Source organism: Odontesthes bonariensis, chromosome 21, assembly GCF_027942865.1.
Source record: "Odontesthes bonariensis isolate fOdoBon6 chromosome 21, fOdoBon6.hap1, whole genome shotgun sequence".
NCBI classification, from domain to species: Eukaryota; Metazoa; Chordata; class Actinopteri; order Atheriniformes; family Atherinopsidae; genus Odontesthes; species Odontesthes bonariensis.
The window spans coordinates 9,475,241-9,489,244 of NC_134526.1; the positions used below are offsets into that span (position 1 = coordinate 9,475,241).

The following is a 14,004-nucleotide window of genomic DNA, read 5'->3' on the forward strand; positions in this document are numbered from 1 at the left end:
AGACATAAACACGTTGTCGCCCCCTGGCGCGGAAACAACAAATTACATACTTAGTTTCACTTTCCCCCCACGGTGTGTAAAGCGTGACGATCCTTGAAATTTACCAAGAGAAACCAGCATGAATCATCTCTAAGGTCAGTATTTATCTAATCCGAAAGAGATTCAAGATGCAGGGCTACGCCTAAAGTAACCTCGACGGCTGTGTGATAACCAGATTCAGTTGTACGTGTCTGATTTATTTACTTCCTTGAAGCTCGACTCTGCAATGTGGCTTTTCCGATCGCCTACCAGTTCTACTTTGGGAGCTGTAAACACTCTCATCCTTTGCATTTTGGCACTATAATTCAGGAGATGTTTCTAAAATAACCTTGTTGTTTGAGATTATTCAAATATCTGAAGGATATGAATGCAGCAACAGGTTTAGTAAGTTTCGCTTCCAGTATAGCTGGTTTGTCACCAAAGAGCTGCAAACGAGTTAATGATCAGTACGTATCAGGAAAACGGGGAAGTATGGGACGGTTCACTTAATCTGTGACTGTAACTATTGTTCTCAGTCATATCGATAAACACCAAAGAAGTGTAATTTATTTAACAGTACAGCAGATATCGCAGTGGATGTGCCATTAAGGTAACAAAATGTCAATTAAAACAAAACAAACAACCCACAGTTGTCCTGGCCTGTTGTTGTTTTAAATAACCAGTCATACTTGCTTCCTAAAAATTTCTGGACAGAAAAATCTTGATCAAGATGACGGATATTTTTTAATATGTGTGTGTAGTGTCATAGTAACCCCCAATAGAGGGTGTTAGATGATCAAATATGTCTTTCTTCTCATTTGTAAGGGTGGGGTCCTTGCATGACTTTCCCCGTATGTTAATAGTTTCATACAAAGATTCTGTCTTTTAGCTTAATATCGTCACCATTGTGCTGCTTTTAACACTCTGCTTCTCTGCAGAATCATGCCATTTTTGTGTCTCTGTCTCGCACTCACTCTCAGTTTCTCCCTGAAACCACTGATTGTGTTTCCTCCAGCAGATGGCAGAGCCTGGTAGGACTGTGAGGGTGAGTGGTCTTCCCACAGACATTGAGGATGACAGGCTGAGGGACAAGTTATCCATCCACTTCCTCCGAGCCAAGAATGGAGGAGGGGAAATAGATTCTGTTATCCTCATCAAGGCAACGCCCGCCTCAGCCCTCATCACCTTCGAGGACAGCACAGGTCAGCGGAGTCAAGCTGTGTTCACATCTCTAAATTTGAGGTGTAGGGGAGTGGGATTCCTCTCTTAAACGCACTCTTTAAAAAAAATACTCTTTACTATACGATTATACTGTCTGTAATATCACCAGGTCTAACAATATTGCAGAAAATGCCTCCTAACTTTCATCCTTTAGACCACAAATTGTAGTTGCATTTATTTACATAGTATTAGTAAGATGTTGCACTATGTCTGCAGTCACCGGTGATTTATACTGAGCTGGAATGCTGGCATGCAAGTCAGTGGAGCGGCCAATGGCAGAAACGCTTAGTCAGGATGCTTTACAGACTCTGATTGATTTCCCTCCAATGACCTCTCTTACACAGTGGCACAGAGAGTAGTTCGACGCAGCTGGCACGTTCTTGACGTGGATGGGAAGAAGTATAAACTCACTGCAGTGGAGCATTGTGAAAGTTTGGATCCAGATCAGGTATGTTAGCTACAATTTTGCAAAATGTGGCAACACATGTTGAATTGTATAGAAAAAATTCCTGAGTTTTGGCTGTTTTTTGCTGTCATCTTAGATCATCTTAAATTTAACAGCAACTGTTAACTATAGCCAGCTTCCTGGCGGAGTCAACGCATTGACGAGCCTTCATAAGAGCCACCGTGACGTCCAGATGAACTACACTGCTAACAAGGGATCCTGCACATTGCACGGCTCCTACTCCAAAGTGCAGGCTGCCTTGGCTCAACTGCTTGGTCACCCAGCAGGTCCAGAGTCAGCAAACAACAGTCACTCAGATCGAGTTGACCCAAGTAGTTCCCAGTCTGCTCAGCCATCACAGAAGCCTTGTACTCCAGGGTGTGAAGATCAGAGTAAAAAACCTAACCAGCAAAGAGAAAAAAATCCCATTAGCATTCTATCCGATGAGTACATTTCAAGTTCAGAAAGAGATCTTACTCCTGGTGTTCATGGCTGGGAGGATAGCAGACACACAGACAGCGCAGCTCTGCATCCCCCTGCCACATCCGTAGAGGACTCCTCTCTAATTGTGGATGCAGACATGTTCCACTATCTGCGAAAACACTGCGGCAAGGAATATCAGCATATCCTCAGTCAGTATGGTGTCGAGGTGATAGATGAGACAAATCAGGGCTTGACCACTTTGTTTTTCCATGGCGCAGAAACAGCAGTGATGGATGACGGCAGAGAGCAGGAGCGCTTGAAGCTAGCAAGAAAGGCGATAAGTCGGCTTTACCAGGAGAATGAGAGCAAGATCCGTCGAGCCCAGCTCGCAAAGGCTATTCTGTCCCCCAGAGGAGGACTGCAAAGGGCACTGCAAAACTTAAGTGTCAGATTTCCCAAGCTTCTTCTGAACGAAGATGAGAAAAATATTTACATTATTGGGTGCAGCAGTGACGTGTCCGAGGCCAAGACCTCGCTTCTCCTGGACCTTGATGAAGTGAGACATAAAAAGGAAGATGTGTATGATTTTGGGTCATCATTGACCTATGCTGATGAGCAAAGAGTCCCACACCCGATGCATTCCACTGTAGGATCCGTAGATCCTGAAAGGACAGATCAGATGGTGGGGTCAGAGGAGGACGAAATGAGAGCTGGAGGAGGTCGAAGGTATAAACTAGCTGCTCGGTTTAAAGATTCAGGCCTGCCTGCATTAGGCAGTCGACCAACTGACTTCACCTTTCGAGCAAACTCATCGCCCAGTCAGCAAACGCGACTCGGGCCAATGCGAGGGCATGATGTGCTGGCAGAAAAAGCGGGGACTTCTGCTGAAGCAGTCTCCAGAGCAATACCCCAAAACACAGGAGGGGACATATTGTTTAAAACTGGATATTCGTTGCCTCCATTCACCCTCATGCAGAGTAAGACCTCTTCCAATACAGATATGATGGATACTCGACCCAAAACTTCAGCATCTCCTCATTCCAGTTTGTCAGGGAGCTCTGCGCTTCCACCTGCTGGGTCTGGATCCACCTTGAGGCGAGCCAGTAGTTTCTCAGGAACACCTCAGCAGAAGGCTCAAGTTGTGGGTCAGAAAAACCAAGATGATTCCAGCCAGTCCACAGTTAGAACCAGGGTGAGGTCCTCTAGCTTCAGTGATCAGATGGGAAGGAACGGGCAGGAAGTCCATCATGCAGAGATCTCAGTTTCCCGGGTGATGTGGTCGTACATAAACGAAGCCTACTGCACCCGAGTGGAAGACCTAACATCTGATGTCCTGATGAAAGACAGCTACACAGAAGGTAGTAAGGATCTGATCGTAACTATAACAGGGGCAGACTCATCTCGAGTGAGGTCATGCCAGCAAAGTTTACAGAAGCTGGTTGACTCAGTAGGCTTAGACTTCTCTGTGCAGGAGCTGCGCCTGTCAGAGCTGGGTGTTACTGACGAAAAAGATGAAACCTTACAGGCCTGTTGCTCTGAGATGAAGAGCCGCTTCAAGAAAGTTACGGTTCAAATCTACAAGAAGAGCTTATATCTTCTTGGGCCACAACAGTTGTGCTCTCAGGTTGTTGCTACACTGCGGGAGGTGTTTTCAGGAGACGCTGAGCAGCAACACCTCTCCAGCCCCTCTTCTTTTTTAAGGAACTCGCCCACTTCTTCACAAATGAATATGGTTGAAAGCACTTGCCTGGATTTTAACAGTAATTCAAACGTGGTGCTCGGGACTCAAACAGGCAAAAGTGCGACGAGCCCGGAGTGGAAAACCACCTACACAAGTGACTTTTGTGAGAAGGAGGGTGTTAACGGACCTATTAGCCAGTCGTCTGTGAGGAAGGACTATGTCATGAAGGAGAAAGTGAAGATTGCAAGTACAGTGGAGGTGGATGGACACAAGGGGGGCAATCAGTGCGTAAACAGAAATAATACAAGTACGAGTCCTGTGAATGGTATAGAGAAAGAGAGAACCACATGTGCTCCCCAGACAGACACTACAGGGCAGAACACTCCAGGGGAATCCAGGTCAGGTCAGGGAGGCTGGGTGAGCATCTGTGTGTGTGGGGAAAATGGGACAGCATTGATGAGGACAAAGTGCGGGGCAACCATGTGCCCTAAGTGCCTGGAAACAGTACATGCCAAATGCAAAGTTTGTCACGAGACGGAGCCGATGCAGCGAGGCATCCAGGGCGACATCAAGAAATCTCGACTGAGCATCAGTTTACCAGGTCACAACAAGGACTGTGTTATCAAGATCACTTACCGCATCCCTGATGGTATCCAAGGGGTGAGTGGCTTACTTAAAACTTACTCTCAGGGACAGATGTAGTTATATCTGATACAGCCTTTCACTTTCTACCATGGTGACTTTTAAGCTTTTACCTCAGAAGAGTGTCGATGAGACAAAAAAGGCTGCTAAAGTAGCATCTGTTGGGTGTTAGTCTATTGTTTTAATTGCTCTGCCACTTCACAGAAAGTAGTATCACTCCGTGCCAGACCTTGAATATGTAGCTTTTATGTAAAGGGAAATTAAATCTCTATGCGTGGACTGTTCATTAGTAAGATACACATGTCATTTATACTTGAGTTGTAGATAACTCCTACGAGATGTCAAGATCGATTTAGCAAACGATAGTGATACATGTTGGACTGGAAACTGATAATTTATTGTGGTGTGCAGAAGATTTTAGTTATGCAAGAAGCTGAGTCCCAGTTTTGCTTGCACTCATGCCTCCAATGAGATCTGCAAACATTAGACCATATAAACTTGTTTATTGTCAAAATACAAATTAGTTGCAGTTGCACCTCACATTGTACAGAGGTTTGATATAAAGCTATATGAAGGTGAGTTTATGAAATATAATCTTTCATTTTGAATTTGCTTTTTCTAATTAGGAGGGTCACCCATCTCCTGGAAAACCGTTTAAAGGAGGGGTATTTGAGGCCTACCTCCCCGAATGCGAGAAGGCAAAGAAGCTGCTGCCCAGACTGGGGAAAGCCTTCAGGCAGGGACTCACCTTCACAGTGACAGGCACAGACACAGAGGCCAGAGTCACCTGGGACTGCATCCCACACAAGACCAGCTTACAGGGAGGCAAAGCAGAGTGAGTGAACCCAGGCCGAATGTCCATCTGGGCTGCAGAACTAAAGGTCACAAATATTAGTCCACAGATCTGAGCTGAACGATTGTCTTTTCATTTCTTTCAGGAAAGGCTATCCAGACTCCACTTATCTGACGCGCTTATCGGAAGTCTTGAGCAATCATGGCATTGAGTAGCCATCAGCCAGGCCTCACCAAAAATACATTGCAAAGAAGGTATTCTTATGTCAGTTTATGCATATTTTGTATATTTTTGTTTCATGCCATTTGCACTGCATTTATCTTTTGATTAATACCAGCTTCTTTTCTAGTGTTGTAGAAAGTCTATCATGTCTTATGTGTCCACACAGTAACTGAAATCTTTCAGATGATAGTTATGTCATTGCATTGCATTGATACTGTGGATTTTTACAATTCTTTTAACCTGCCTTACTGTTCCTTTTGTAAGAAAGGTGATTGATTCTCCACATGTGTATTACTGACTCCTCATCATTTTCTGCATTTTTTCACAATGTAGTCTATTTTCAATTCTTCAAATAAAAATGTATACTGCGTAATGTGCACCTTACTGTATGGACAGATATTTTGTATGGTCCAGTTTAAGAAGAACTGGCTTTTATTTGTAAATTAAATTCCAAAAGTCTGTCTTTACTCTTGGGCACATAAATAAAAGAGCGCATTTCCTGGCTTTTTTTGTTATGCTTTTTTTATTAGTCCTGGAAAACATGTAAGGCATATGGTAACATTACACACTGAAGCGTTACAAGCTCTAAAGGCCATGTGGACAACATGGCGTCACGCAGTAAACCCAGAGTCAAGCACAGAAGCAGCATCAATTCAAAGGGTTTAAAAAACAGTTGAGAGGAGAAGTGTGTTTGCAACCAGCTAAGAAAAAAAAAAAAAAAAAAAGTCAATGTATGGACGGACAGAGCGAAGGAGATCTAGAAATCAACCTGTTGGGTATGCTTTGTAGAAAATTCCCAGTGTGACAGAACTCTAACAGCAGGCGTGTAGCGGGGATGGATGCGAAGCGAGTTTCTGAAGCATTCCCAGAGATAGGTTAAGATGTCTGATGGGTGTACCAGCTGGCCGTGGCAGTGCAGCCCATGCTGAAGGTGAGAACAGGAACTCAGGTGACACAGGGAGCAGTGGAACGGCACTCTCCTCCCACATGACACACCAATACATGAAACTAACGGTGAGCTATACACACACACACACACACACACACTCGTGCTTTATTTTCTGGTGGACTAAACATGCATTCTAGAACTGTACATGACGAGCCCAAGCAGATTGTACCTCTAAATATCTGCAATACTTCTACAGAGGCACAGCTGTCCAGTAAAAATGACTGCTAAGGAAACAACATCTGCAGGCAGATGTGGTTGTTTGGGCCCTCAGTGTGGATGTGCGACTCTGAATTGGAAAATAAACCTCCAACAGACTCTCCCTACACATCAAACACGGATGGTTTGAAGGAAAATTCGGTTTGTGCTGTGAACTCAGTGGAACCATGATGTCTGTGGGTGTGTGTGTGTGCGTTTTAAACTTTAAAAATTAAACATTTTCTTAGTGTGGAAAACTGCTGTTTGGAATGACCTGAGAAACCATATGTTCAAAAAAAAAGAAAGAGAGAAAAGGAACAAAAAAAAAAAATCACCCCAAAGCTTAACAGTGCATGCTTGTGAGGGACATGAGCGAGACACAGATGCAGGTTATTGGAAATACAACACTCATTGTGTTTTTCTGACCTAAAACTATGAGTACACAATGAGTACTATCAAATCAAAACTTGCAAAGAAAATGACCAATTTGCTTATCTGTGCTTTCTAACACTATTCTTCCCTTATGCATCTCTAAATTGCGCCTGCATAAATGTCTGGAATGACTGGGAAATCATTTCAAGATGACATACAATTCAGCTTCACCATGGTGGAAAAACTCTGACAGAAAGCCAAAGTAGGAAGGGGTGAGCTTCAGTTTAACCAACATATCCACTTAAGCCCCAACCCCAGATGCTTAGCACCCGCCCCTCTGATTGAGTTCATCTCAAAGGCATTAGCTCAAAAGAACCAAGGGGAAAATGTTAAAAAAAAAAAGAGCTTCTAATCTGTTTTCCACATGCAGATGAATGCATGCAATCTCAAATTCCAGATGTGAAAGTGGTTTGTTTTCTATGAATGTGTATGCAGAGGGAAAGGGGCTGATATGGAGAGGATTTTTGGCTGGCCGTTAGACTGCCGCACAGGCCAAGAGGCTCTGCAGATGTAGCACAGGGAAAAGGAACAACTCACAATCCATGAGTGAACTGAGACCATCTGTAAAGCGGAAATGTTGTGTCTGGGGTAGGCCAGGGCTGAACTATGTTCAGCCAATAAGCTGGGGTTTTGTTCAGCTGTGTTACAGTACTGGCCTCCCTGCACATCTGTGTGAGAACATCTGTTGCCTCACTTGTTACACGGACCATTTGCAAACATACTGAAAGAAATATGCACAGGAATACCAATACCAAGCCGAGGAAAATTGCAGACTTCAGTCAATCTATTTACTTTTTTGTTGGAGTTTTGAGTCTTAATTGCACGTTCCTATTCACTGTGATATTATAGCTGTAAACACAGGGGGGTTTAACCAGCTGTGGTTGGCTTGGGAGCTGGTAAAACACAGTGGAAATCATAGAAATACAAAGGACGGGCCTCGGATCGAGGTAAGCTGTGGACAAGGGGAGAGGCACAGTGCAGGTCTATGCTTGAGCAAGACTGCAACAAAACCAAAATCAAAAACCACAACAATTTTGTAAACTGCAAGAATAAACTGTCAGCACCCATGAGCATTTGAGATACAAAACTGACACACTGTCACAACTCATTTGCATTTTCTTTCCTCTTCAAGGTTAATGGAAAAGCATCCAAAAGCAGAATTTTCTTTATATATTTTTATGCACTGTTAATATTCAAAGCATTGACAGAGGAATATACATACAATTTGGCACACATGGTTTGAACCAACAGAAAAACTTTATCACATTTAAAAGGAGTGCAGGTTGGCAGGTCCCCACATTAAGAGTACTGTATGAGCTTTGAACTTTAAACCCTTGAATAACAAAACAAAACAAACAAATGAAAATATAAAGGTCAATCAAAAATAACATAGTAAGTAAAACATTTGTCTTTTTTTTTTTTACTTTTACTGAAGCATTTGTTTCTCACATGGCACTCGGAACAAAAGCACCGTCCACAGGTTCACAAAGGGAGCCCAGCAGATTAGAACGGAACACTAACCAGAGGCTGACAGGACACAATCACTCCCCACACCAGCGTGGCGGTCGCACTCCAGACCAGATCACCCTGCTCCACATTTTACTTCCCACAGGCAAGGCTGGATGAATGCTTTGATTTTAGCTGCCACCCAGGAGAAGTTGGCCCGAGCAGGGACTGGCAAGCTGAAAATGAGGGGATCTTTACATGAGCGTGTGTGTGTGCCAACTGTGCCGCTTCAGCAGATACACTGGGACTGGATGATGGGAAACAGGCTGCAAACATGGAGCGAAGCCTGCTTAGGACTGGAGTGCAACTGCCATGCTTGCAAGTGCATTAAGATCAGCGAGCAGAGTGCAAAATACTAATACCAACTGTCCTCATAATACAGGCCTCTTATCAGACAGGAGGGAGAAATAGGGCGGGAAAGGTGGGTCGGACTGGAGCTACACGGTACTGTAGCAAAGTAGTGTAAGTTGGAAATGTGGCAGGGGCCGGTAAGGTGGGTGCTTTTAAAACCTGACAAACGACCTGAGGACACACGTCTTCACACACAATGGCACACCACACACAGCACATGAGGGAGGCCACTCATGCTTACACAACAACTTTTTCTTTCATTTTTTTCCTTTTTTTTTGGAAACATTTTTTTTTTTTTTTTTTTACAAAGTCACTAGTCACCGTCTGAGTCTCAACAGTGAGGCCGGACTCAAGAGACAGGCAGTGAGGCAGGCAGGTACGTCTGATATTTAAAGTTGATTAATAAAATTAAAACCCACTCAGAAATGAGACAGAATCCATAATCTCCATTAGGGGGAGCGGTGCACTATGTTAGCCAGCATACTGCTAATTGCCCACATTGTCAACGTTAAAATTCAAAATTTCATACTAGTTGGAAATAACAGTTTTCTCGACCAACACTAACAACCTCAAGAATTGCACCCCCTCCTTCTTTTAAACAGAGATTCTTAATACATTCTCCACCTGTTGAAATACTGGTCGACAGTAGGCAAATACAGAGTTGTTAGAGCAGAAAAGAGAGACGCAGCGAGAGGGAGTCAGAGAAACAGACCACAGTGCCATCTCTGACGAGCCTGACGCCTGTTGCTATGCCGACCACAGAGAGGGAAACAGAAAAAGGAAGGAGAGAGAGAGAGAGAAGAGTGGAGTGGGGAAGCAAAGTATGGACACCAGCTCCAGCTGAATTCTCCTCTCAGGCCATGCTGATCGACAGGCGAGTGGTTGCTGTGAAAGCAGCAGAATTCCATGGAATGCCTCGAGGAGGATGAGGAAAAAGAACTTGTATTCACCTTCTTAACTTGGTCACTTCAGGCGCTTCACTGTCTCGTTATAACAGTGCCTCTTTCATCACATCCAGTGTGTGTGAGTGTTTATGTGTGTATTTGTTGCTTGTTTGAACAGAAACAAATTCTCTCTTAATTGGCACTGTGCACTTCTTGCCAACAGTTGGTCAGCTAGAAAATCTGTAACTAAGGAGAAGGAAGCTGAGGGATGATTTCTGCCTCCCTATTCAACATGGCACAGAAAGGCTCATTATGAAGGAAATTCATATTCAGGCAAGTGCTTACTGTATGGACTTCACAGAAATTTGGTGAGAACACAGAAATGATATCGACCAAATAACCAAGGTTATGGCCAATAGCATTAACACCATTTTCAATGTACTCAAACATCGTGATCAAAAATCACGTTGAGAATGTCTCCTGGGGAGGTGAGGTGCTTTAGCCTATCAGAGGCATCTCTGACTCATCCTTAGTGACATAACTAAACGCTGGACACAGAGAAAGCGCCGTGTGGGTGGGTGTGGTTCTTGGTTTCTCTGCCTGTGTTTCTGCCTGTCTATGGGTCCGGCTCGTAGGTGTGTTGGGGCGGTGGTGATGGTGTGGGAGGTGTGTGTAAGGGGTGAGGGGAGAGACTCAGCACAGTGAGGGGGGGAAGTGCAGGTGGCAGGTGGAAGTCAGAGCAGAAAAATTTAGCACAGTGGGAGTTGTGGCGCGGAGGGGCACAAGGGTCGAGGCTGGAGCCGGAGGGTGAGCGGGGATTAAGGTTGTCAAGGAAACAGTAATTTGCCCCAAGCCTGGACCATACCCACCATACTCCATGGCTTTCTTGTGTCTATGATTCCCAATGGCAAAAATTGTTTAATACTATAAGGAAGAAAGGGTGGAAGATAGGATTGGAGCTTCTAAGGGGTTGTAGAACTGGAATTTTGTTTAGACAAATGCATGAAACAGGAGAGGAATGGGAGGCAGGCGGAGCCAGGCCTGGGAAATCACTGTGGATTCGAAGTGAAGCAGAGGGGAGGTGAAAGACTGAAATGTTGCGATCGTTTTCTAATCTATCCCAACTCCTTCCAATCTTTATTCACACCCCACCCCCATGCTTATCTCCATTACACCTCCTGCTCCCAGGACACAAACTCCCTGCTGGTCTGCTTGACTATCCATCCTTCCCTCCCTCTCACTTCTCCTCCTTCTTTGCCTCTTCCTTCTTTTCCTCCTCCTTCTTCTCCTCCTTCTTCTCTTCCTTCTTCTCTTCCTTCTTAGGCTCCTCTTTCTTCTTGTCATCTTTCTTCTCCTCCTTCTTTCCATCGTCCTTCTTCTTGTCATCTTTCTTCTTCTCCTCCTTCTTCTTGTCCTCTTTCTTCTCCTCCTTCTTGGCCTCCTCCTTCTTTTCTTCCTCGGGCATTGGCTCTGTGGTGAGGATCACTTTGCCGATGTTGTTCCTCTCCTGCATCTTTCTCATGGCGTCGCCAACCTGGAGGAGGAACAAAGAAAGATGGGATAAAAGAGCAAAAATGTGAAGAAACAATTCCACAACGATATCTGTTTTTTTTTTTTTAATTTTTTTACTGTCAAAACCCCTAATCTTCCCTTTAAATTCAGCAGCGTAGAAACAAATCTTCAAGGATTGTCTTCAAATATCACTTTAATATGCAGTATATGAGAAATTATGTTTACATATATGAGACTTCAATAATCTTTCAGGGGAAATGAAATTATTATAGCAGTGCACAGCAAGCAAAAAGTGGTGAAAAGATGACAAAACAAATGAAAGGAAAACACACAAAGCCAACAGATGAAGCAGAAATCGTGCTTTTATTTTCCATAATTTTATTTCACATCCAAACGCTGCCAAAAGTGCAAGCCACTTGGAAGAAAACGCCTCTAAAAGAAAGTGTGCACTTTGAGTTAGGGCAGATAATAACTCAGATGCAGTTGCAGATTTCCTGGAAACTGAATGATGGAGGGAAACACTTGCTTTTGAATCTAATGGATGATGGATTTCATAGTCATTTACAGATTCATAATTTCATTTTGAAAGTCTTTAATGCTAAAAAAACAAAAGTATATTTGTCTCATACTTCTGTTGTTGCAGTACATGTGGTCACCTTCTGCTGAAAAACCTGCTCTTTCACAGCTCAGGGTGCCCCACAGTAGCCTCTTGGAAGGCATCTCACGAATGGGTTTCATTGTGATATTATTGTGACATTGTGATAGATTATTGTAGGAAGCAAATGACTGTCCATGAATTAGGCATTTTAAGCCATTCAGCAGCAGTGTTTTCTGTGAGGAGGATGTTACTCTCATTAGTGTGAACTTTGGACACTACGGATCTGTTACACTCACAGAAAGCTAAAAGCTCCCCAAAAAACAAAATATGACCTCTTTAAATCAGCAATTATAATTCTATTCAGGCTTTTACTGGACAGGCTTATCAATAAGATTTCAGAAGTGTAACACCATTTGCCCTTTTTTCACTGATACACTGAAGAAAACCACAACAAATGAATCAACCAATAAACTTGCCATTAAATAATATCAAGTCTTTTTTGTTTTTTTAAAGGTGGATTCATGTTGACATTTTAATCACCTCTCATGTTGTGGTAGCAAACCCTCTCCAAAAAAGAGGAAGAAATTGAGGGTCCTTGTTCAGTGCAAATAATAAATTGAAATTTTAAGACGTGCACTGCAAAAATCCTGGTTCATGTTATAACCAGCCACAAAAGGTTAGGGATGAGGAAAAGAGTTGTATAATCCAGATTGCTGACTACATTTAAGAATGAAGTTTTCTCAATAATCAGTGACACACTGCTTTAAGGCTACCATAGGCAGCAATGTGAATGCAGAAACATGTAACCCTATGCTTTCAAAGGTAAACTCTTATCAAGTGAGCCTCCACAACAGGCACGGCACTTACTGCGTAAGAATGTTAAAAACTGAAGTGATGTTTATCCCTGAATATCTCTGTCCAAACTCAAAGATTTCTCTCCAAATTCCAGGCAAATAATTTACAGACTCTCCTTTAATGACAACCCCCAAACCCCTACACAGTAATGGATCAACCAACTGCCTCTCCATCATAATGAAGACTGGAGGATTCCAGCCAAGACCTACCCCGCCCTCCTCTTGACCACTGAGCTCTGTCCACTGTCTGTTCCAGTCTCCATCACATCCCCCTCCTGCTTTCTTCAAATCCCCCTATTTGTGTGAGGCAGGCAGACCACCTAACGACCAATGCCACGGCAACAGGGCCATCTCCTAGCAACGTAAAGCCTGGCTGAAACGTGGCTCTGACGACTCAGACACATGGGAAAGAGGGGGGTGTAGGAGTTCGAAGTGGAGGGAGAGTGGAGAGGAGGAGGCGGAGGGAGCAACTGGTATCCCTCAGATGAAGAACAGGCACTGGAAGGGAGGGAGGGAGGGAGGGGTGAGTCGAGGAATTATAAGAATCATCTTCAGTGTGAATGAAAGTCAAAGTGAGAGCGTCTCTGCCTCTTTTATCAACTCCACCCACATCCACCCTCCACCCTCCACCCTCCACCCTCCACCCTCCACCCTCTAAGATCTGACATCCTTCCTGGCTCCCAGGCATCTTGGACAAGATTGCGCTATTTGTGGCTCCTGACATGACCATTATCATCGTGAGTGTTGGTGCAGATGTAGAAAATGAATCTGCACGAGGAAACAGTCATGCTAATTTCAAAATTTTGCTCAGGTTTATTGATTTGTCGAGCAACAGCAAAGACTGACTGGGGGGGGGGATGGTTTTGACGAATGGGGTCAGGGTGTGGCATTTGTTCTCAGGTCATAATAATCGATCCACAAGTCCCCAGGAGCTTTTTGTCTTTGACGCTACCACAAGCAGCAGCCTCTACGCTTGCGGACATCAACCCAGAACTTTACACCATGAACTGCTCCAAAGACAGACTGACATACACCTTCATCTCTCCTCTGCATCTCCACACTCCTTCCATGTCTTTCTCATACATCAGGGCCCCTCCCTGAGACAGACGCACATGCTGACTAAACGATGTCACCATAGCAACAAGAGAGAAAGAGCAAGAAAGATACACTGTGAGGAGGGAGAAAGAGAGAATAAAGCTAGATAGAGAGAGACAGAGAGTGACTCAATAACCTAAAGACGGAGAAAAAGAATCTAATATAAAGAGCAGACAGATGGAG

The 14,004-nt window shown here is 43.9% G+C and overlaps 2 protein-coding genes across 3 annotated transcripts in view; one reads left to right on the forward strand and one right to left on the reverse strand.

Moving 5' to 3' along the window:
* The first annotated feature begins 48 nt into the window (after nt 1-48).
* LOC142372072 (uncharacterized) lies at nt 49-5,948 on the forward strand. 2 transcript variants are annotated; one of them, XM_075454856.1, is made up of 6 exons: nt 49-134; nt 1,037-1,220; nt 1,584-1,687; nt 1,782-4,448; nt 5,057-5,265; nt 5,369-5,948. In XM_075454856.1, the coding sequence occupies exons 2-6, from the start codon at nt 1,037-1,039 to the stop codon at nt 5,436-5,438; spliced, it is 3,234 nt and encodes a 1,077-aa protein (XP_075310971.1). In that variant the 5' UTR covers nt 49-134; the 3' UTR covers nt 5,439-5,948. The 2 variants fall into 2 exon arrangements, with proteins under 2 accessions (XP_075310971.1, XP_075310972.1); XM_075454857.1 differs by having other exon boundaries at nt 64-134; nt 1,034-1,220.
* Nucleotides 5,949-6,659: 711 nt separating this feature from the next.
* The window catches only part of vat1 (vesicle amine transport 1), a 28,103-nt gene continuing 20,758 nt past the window's right edge, over nt 6,660-14,004 (reverse strand). Inside the window, exon 6 of the mRNA XM_075454858.1 lies at nt 6,660-11,296. Coding sequence (XP_075310973.1) covers nt 11,000-11,296 — 297 coding nt within the window. The 3' untranslated portion in view covers nt 6,660-10,999. The remainder of the gene's footprint in view (nt 11,297-14,004) is intronic.

What these genes read in the sequence shown, in the direction of transcription:
- LOC142372072 (XM_075454856.1), top strand. Translation starts at nt 1,037, where the DNA reads ATGGCAGAGCCTGGTAGGACTGTGAGGGTGAGTGGTCTTCCCACAGAC. An exon ending in TCCCTGATGGTATCCAAGGG is followed by an intron (nt 4,449 to 5,056) that starts GTGAGTGGCTTA and finishes TTTTCTAATTAG; the next exon opens with GAGGGTCACCCATCTCCTGG. An exon ending in TTACAGGGAGGCAAAGCAGA is followed by an intron (nt 5,266 to 5,368) that starts GTGAGTGAACCC and finishes CATTTCTTTCAG; the next exon opens with GAAAGGCTATCCAGACTCCA.